Source organism: Taurulus bubalis (genome assembly GCF_910589615.1).
Source record: "Taurulus bubalis genome assembly, chromosome: 12".
Taxonomy (NCBI): Eukaryota; Metazoa; Chordata; class Actinopteri; order Perciformes; family Cottidae; genus Taurulus; species Taurulus bubalis.
Window position 1 is genome coordinate 13,425,805 of NC_136600.1, and position 7,341 is coordinate 13,433,145.

A 7,341-nucleotide genomic window follows, 5' to 3' on the forward strand; every position below is an offset into this window, starting at 1 on the left:
GGAAGAACAAAACCAATGACACATGCTGCATTTTTTTAAAAACTGAACAGCTGACTGTTCGACAGAATACTGCAATAAAGAATGATAATCAAATAAAGCAATTACATTCAGGATTACTTCACCAACTACATTTTTAAAGTCTATTTTAACTACCATGACATTTAGTTTATATAATCAGTGAAGCACTGAAAGCTCATTCTTTATTCTTTTTAGCTTTATTTTTAATTTATTATAAATCCTTTTTGTTTTTGTATAAATAATTTGTCTATGTCCTGCCACTTTTCTTGTCTATTTGACTTTGTTTGCTTTTAGCTTGTACCTACGGTGGCCATGATGGTCAAACAGCAAAAGTTGTGGTATTTTGTGATTTGGCATCGTCTTTTTGTGAAATGTTGTTTTTGTTTTGACCCTCTCCGGGCCACCGTATGCACCTCTGTGAGTTTATATTCACAAGAAGGCAATGCGGGGTGTGAGATTAAGCCTGTTATCTTTGCATGTTTGATGAAATACTGTGAGCATTAACACTGTCTTTTCGTGGTCTTCCTATAAAACACCCCACAACTAAAAGGAGGAGGAGGAGAGGTACACCCAAGGAGATACATATTTGCATGTTTATAACATGCAAATATTTATCATCCCCTTGGGTGTACATCTCCTCCTACTTTTTTGGGGGTCTATTTGCATGCATATAGATTTAAAGATGTAGGATAGACTTTCACATTTGTGAATTTTTTATATTGTATTGTGTAATTTATTCTTTCTTTAGTATTGAAATATCTCCCTTTATATCAGAATTAGCAGATTGTTACATGATAATTAAGTCATGTTAATAATCACTGCACATCTGAATTCAAGCTTTCTTACGTCATCCAAAACCAGATGCTCAACGCTGTAAACTGTAAAGGACTCTAGAGTCACCTTGTGGTAAACAGTGGTATGTTTCCTCTTTGGATGTGTTCCATGTGCAAAGCAAATAGTCAACAGTAATTGATAAGGAAATACCAGTGAAAGTGAAAGTAAGAGGTAACTTGGAAGAAGGAAGCCAGAGGAGGTAATATGGAGGCTTCACTGGTACAAGGTTTTCATTTCATGTCAGGGACTATTGGCAGAGACTTAAAAATAGTTCACATGAATTTATTGTAGATTTAAATGAGCTCGTTGATTAATGAGTTTGAAGAATGGTTTACTTGAACAGAATATGTGTATCTCGCTCCAATATAGTAGTTATACTTATTGATTCTATCATGTAAATGTATAAGTGCGAAGAAACGTAGCACCTGTTATTACAGCACGACAGATTTAAAAATGAGCTTGAAAGCTCATTGTTGAAGTTAAGAACAGCAGTTTGAGTAAAAAGGTCACACTGCCTTTATCCACATCTGAGCTTTCATCTCACAGGCCTGGGACCTAGAAACGTGACTGAAGGCTCAATAAAAAACAATTACGAGGAACTTGTTTATTTGATCAATTATCTATTCCAACAGTTTAAATCATGCACATTATTGGCATAACGTCTGTGATCATTCACACACTCTGTAAGTAGTGATGGACAGTAACTTATATTACTTATATTTGTACATTCTTTCATTCCTGCTACTTTTACTCTGCTACATTTATTTGATAACTATGATTGCTAGTTACTTTACACATTAAGATTTTACTCAACAATAAAGAACATCGTATACAATGATGCTTTGTAGCAGATTTAACTGTCCAACAGTATATACAATAATTAAAATGAACTCCACGTCGACCAGCAACAACATCAACTTTCAATGTTAATGCGTCAATAATCATAATGATAATAATAATATAATAATACAAAATATGCATTAATACAACACTCTGAAAGAGGCCAATATGCAATCATTTTTTCATCCTTTGACTACATTTTGTTTGTACTATACTTAAGATGAATGTCACTGTGAATAATAGACTGTGACCTTTAGTGAAAGGTGAGATATATATGATTATATGCAAATATATATATATATATATATATATATATATATATATGTATATATATATATATATATATATATATATATATATATATATATATATATATATATATATATATATATATATATATACACACAGTTTAAATACACCGTTTATAGACTTATTAACTATTAACTATTTTTTTATGCAAAGGTTCTGTCTGACATAATGCTCTAAAATGTTTATATAGGTTACTTCTCTGGCAGATCTTCTGTAGACACACAGTAGAGATGAAAGAAGACGTGCTGCCTGTGCGGTGTGTTACCTCATGGGGTAAATACTGGGTGTGTCTTTTCCACTCTGAAACATGAGCTGCTCCGGCCTAAAGCAAACTGGCTGGTCTTCAAATAACAGACATCCATCAGTCTGTGTGCACAGACGCGTCGTCCTTTGAACTGCATTCATAATTCAGGTTGATCTTATGGATCCGGCCGACCTCACAGCTTCATTACCGTGCAGCTGTACGGTAAACAAAACCAGGAACAAGAGAGCTATACAACGCGTTAGATCAAATTTCTCTGATGAATCAAGATTATCCTTCAGGCTAATTTGGTTAGATTTACATAAATGTACAGCAAGTACTGCATTCCTATTTTATAGTCGATAAAGAGTTTTGCTTTAAATATTGCTGCAATAAAATAGATAATTTAGACGTAAGGAGTTTAAATTCAATGTAGTTGTTTCTCTGCAAATTCAAGCAAATAAGCCAAACATTTGTGTATTTCTGTCCTCGGCTGTATTGTTGTGGGTGGCTGGTGAAACTCAATCAGTCTCTCTTTATCTACACGACACCCGCCGGCCTTCTCAGGTTGCCAAGCGACCGATAACCCCCCCCCCCCCCCAAAAAAAAGAAAGAAAAACTTTGCGGTGAACCTGAAACTGATTGGAGTTCAACTGATATGCTGCGGCAGCCAATGAGAGCGGAGGAGGATGATCTGCAAGGAAGTGGCTGTAACAGTGGCGTTGTGTGGTGAGATGGTATTAACTTGAGCATCCATGAATAAACTGCAGCTATAAACGTGTGTGTCGGGAATTACAGATCAGACAAGTTTCTAAAAAAAGGTTTCTGTCTGCTGAGGTACATTATGAAGCGTTCACGCCCAACTGTGATGGAAACTGCTCATTTGTTAGAAAACATGAACTTGCTCGAGGAAGTGAAGCCGCTGGAGCATAAAAAACATTTGAGCATAATCATGTCAATACTGTGTGTGTGTGTGTGTGTGTGTGTGTGTGTGTGTGTATGCATCACGGTTACAGGAGCCAGTCTACCAACACTGGTTGACAATGGGCCTCTGGCTCTGGGAAAGAGACCCTCTGAAATATGCATGAGGAAATCCACACCTGTTTCCAGGTAACCAAGGCTGGGATTCTGAACCGTGACGCTGTGTGTGTTGTGTGTGTGTGTGTGTGTGTGTGTGTGTGTGTATGTGTGTGTGGCACACTTGCGTGGGTGCATGCAGCACAGCTTCCTAGCTTTACCTGTTCAGATACTCCGTGGGGACGAAAGCAGCTGTCAACTCCGCTTGCTTGACGAGACCGACGTTACCAGAGCGGGAGAGACGCTATGAAACCGAGCCGGCCTCGCTGCTGAACTCGTTCTCGGCCCTGCTGAGCTACGGAGAACTTTTTACGCATGGAAACTGGTTGAAGTCGGCCCAACTGATACGAGCCGAAGGCTGGAATTGGAGACTTGGTAGAGGGTGGACCACAGAGGCAGAAAGTGGTCTTCAAAGGTCTCGCCCTGAGTGTTGAGCATCTATTTGTGCAAGTATGAATCCGGTGTGGAAAGTCTATAAGAGCAAAGTGCTGAAGACTCTCAACCCTGAGTATGAGGAGGACGCTTCTGAAGAGGTACAGAGTTTACGACTTTCTCCATCTTACTGATACAAATGGATGTGATAAAGTGTCAGAAAGTTGACGTGGTTGTCGGAACAGAAGTCAGAAAGTCACCGGGTTTGGTTTGCTGATGTTTTATTCATCATCGGGTCAGATGAGCTCGCTTGGCTGTTTTGTTTTCCGTGCAAAAGGAACTTTGAAGGCAGAAGTTATGTCTACGCAATACTTCCTCTTGGGTTTTTTGGCAATTTTGACTGAATTATTAACTGATGAAATTGTTAATATTGATGAACATATCTTCTGTTTCCAGTGTCAAAGATTAAAGCAGGAGCAGATGTACTAACAGCTTCAATAAAGCAGTTTGTAGCTGAAGTATTTATCATCAAGGCAAATGATCAGTGGTGGAAAGTAACTTAGTGTCATATTTCATTAAGTTCTATACACTTTTTAAGTAGTAGTTCCATTGTATGCTACTTTGTATTCTGGCCCATTAAACTATATAACACTAGTTACAATTTCATGTTGAATTTTACTGTTAGATTACTGAAGATTAGACCAATCACCATTCCTGTTGGCTGACATTTCCTCTGGTAGCTTCATTTGAATAATTGCTTAAGGTAAAAGTAACAATATTTCACAAAAAAAAACATAATTCAAGAAAGGTTCAATAAATAAACAAAGATTTGTGTAGCAGATAATTGTTTTTTCTCATGACCTCCCAGATTTATTTTGCAGTGGGAACCACTGGATATACCAAACAGTATATAAAGTGATTAAAAGTAGCTCCACCTTCACTTGCACATTAGTAACAGTCATTTTTCTCAAGTAAGTATTTTAACACAAGACTTTAACTTATAATGGAGTATTAAACATTGTTGTACTTGTACTTTAACTTCAGTGTCTGTCTACGTCCACTTCTTCTTCTACTACCACTGGTTTACACGGCCTCATTGCGACACCTGTACTCCTGTCCAAGGTTTGGTACCAACGAAACAGACACAGTGTTGCGTTGACCCAGATCTCTGTAGGACTCTGAAACTCTATCCTGCACGGGAGCTGAACAAACGGATTAGTTGGCATTCCAGCGACTGACTGACACGGGGCCGACAGCTTCAAACTGTGGTCTCTCGTCATGCCAGGGCATCCACAGATCCACAGGGACGACAGGGAACACTGTGTGAGATAGTTTCCATTTGGAGGGATGTGCAGAGCTGCTATTTGAGTCGGCATTGCTCCATGCACACTTGTAAAATATGAGACAGCTAAAGTGCATCACCATGTTCTCATGTCAAAACCAACTGGGTTGGAAATACTATTTGAAAGCAGTCTCTGCCTTCTATATTTGTGATGAACATTCGTGCTGGGTTTTCTACTGGTTGTAGTACCCACATTTTGCACTAGATGGTGCACACATCCCGTGCGTCTGCATTCACATCAGGACATCGCCTGTGGACAGGTACATCCATTTTGTCAATTTGTCTGTCGTTGTAGGTCACAGAGGTGGAGAATGATGTGAGTCCCATGCAGGAGGATGAGGGACCCAACGCAGTGTCCCAGCTGGCCAAGAAAGTAAGTCAATGAATACAGTTTAGAACCCTAAATCTGTTAAATGTACTACACATCCTCAGTGTTGAGTCGGTACAGACGAATATCATAATAAGTGGATGAAAAATAATAATACAAAGTCTTCCTCTACAACGATCAGAAGACTGTTCGACTGATCCTCTGAAACCAACTAAATGTCTCCCTACCTTGACCTTTGACCCCACGTGTGTGGTTGGTTGTCTGTCCAGATGCAGGGGGCCGGGACTAAAAGCTGGAACAGACTATCATCTCTCTTCAACAAAGACGATGAACACCAGCTTCTAGAGGAGACTGAGAGCCCGCCAGTCGCCGACCAGTGAGGGGAAATCTTTCTCTTTTGTTAACGTCTGTCCTCTTTCTCCCTGGACGGATGTCATTCTCGCACCTTGTACCATCTGTGTGTCGGTACAATTGGGCTGGTTTGTTGGGTATTTTTTATAGTTTCTAATAGCTTACTGACCAAATAAATGACAAAAAAGGAAATTGTAACAAAATCTAACTGAAATTACAAATGTAAACTTTGATTTGGTGCAACTCTAAATTTCGTAAAAAATTCAAATGTGAATAGACTTCTAGGTTGACTATTTCCTTGACAACATTTACTGTGAATTACATATATTCAAAGCAGTAGTTTTGGGAAATATCCGCTTATTCCCTCTCCTCCTGTCAGTTAAATGAGAAGATACTTACCAGTCTCTGTCCGCTAAATATAAAACTGCAGTCAGGTTAGCTTAGCTTAGCATAAAGACTGGAAACAGGGGGGAACTGCTAGCCTGGCAGTCCAAAAGTACGAAAATCCAACTACCATCACCTTTAAAGCTCACTGAATAACCATAGACTGACAGTATGGAATATTCCATAATATGGTTCAGAGATGCTACTTTGGACAAAGCCAGGCTAGCTGTTTGCCCCAGTTTGCAGTCTTCATGCTCAGCTAAGATAACTGGGTTCTGGCTGTAGCTTAACTAACTCACCAAAAGAGAGTCCATAAAGTCAAACCTCATTTTTTACCTATTTACCTTTGTTGTTTCTGTATCCAGAGCGGTTCTGCCTCCTTTGTTTGATTTAAACAGTCTTCTAACAATGCGCCATTATAAATAGTAGAACAGTAGAATATAATCTAAAATCAGAAAACATGTAGTTAACGATCGTGTGTTTAACCCCACTGTTTTCTCTGAATTCTCAGTCCACTTGCAATAAAGCCGGAGACGCCTCCTCGTCCCACTAAGCGCACAGCAATTTGGGATAGCTTTGCAGCCAACTGGGCTGCCAAGAAGCAGGCGGAAGCTGCCGCTGCTGCTGCTGCTGCTGCTGCAGCCAACGAGGCCGGAGCGGGTCAGTGTGAGGAGGGGGTGACAGAGGCGAGAGGGGAGGAGAGCCAGGGTGGGCAGATCCCTCAGGAAGAGGAGAGTGAAGAAGAAGGAGGAGGAGGAAGAGGAGGAGGTGGAGGAGGAGGAGGAGGAGGAGGAGGAGGAGAAGGACGGAGCAGCAACAACAGCTTCTCCAAATATGTCTCTCTGGGAGGAGGGAGCGAGGACTCGTCCTTCAAGTGGAACTTTGTCACCAGCAAGTTGGCAGAGCTGAAGACGAAGAGCAACTAGCTGTTCGTGATGAAGGAATCTGGAGAGTACAAACAATATGAGGAAGAGGTTGGATGTAGGAATATGGAGGAAGTTTATATTATACACAGGATGTCCTGTAACTGAACTGTACAGCTCTTGTAGAAGTCCCTTTTTATCTGAATGTAAATGTCCTTTTACAGACACATCACGATGAACAAAAAAAATAACTTTTTAGTGCCCACATACTCCCACCACACAAATAAAGAACAGATTAGTGTTATTGTTTTGTATTTCATCTTTAAGAGCGAGGATGGATTATAATATGAAAGAGGGCATATTGCTAACCTCCTGGGAGACA

The 7,341-nt window shown here is 39.9% G+C and overlaps 1 protein-coding gene across 1 annotated transcript; it reads left to right on the plus strand.

Moving 5' to 3' along the window:
• Window positions 1-3,771: 3,771 nt before the first annotated feature.
• LOC306745284 (uncharacterized protein C1orf232) lies at window positions 3,772-7,022 on the plus strand (the record flags this gene model as incomplete). The annotated part of the gene is made up of 5 exons (XM_079228036.1): window positions 3,772-3,852; window positions 5,329-5,406; window positions 5,631-5,737; window positions 6,608-6,854; window positions 6,888-7,022. The coding sequence occupies 5 exons, from the start codon at window positions 3,772-3,774 to the stop codon at window positions 7,020-7,022; spliced, it is 648 nt and encodes a 215-aa protein (XP_079084162.1).
• Window positions 7,023-7,341: the final 319 nt, after the last annotated feature.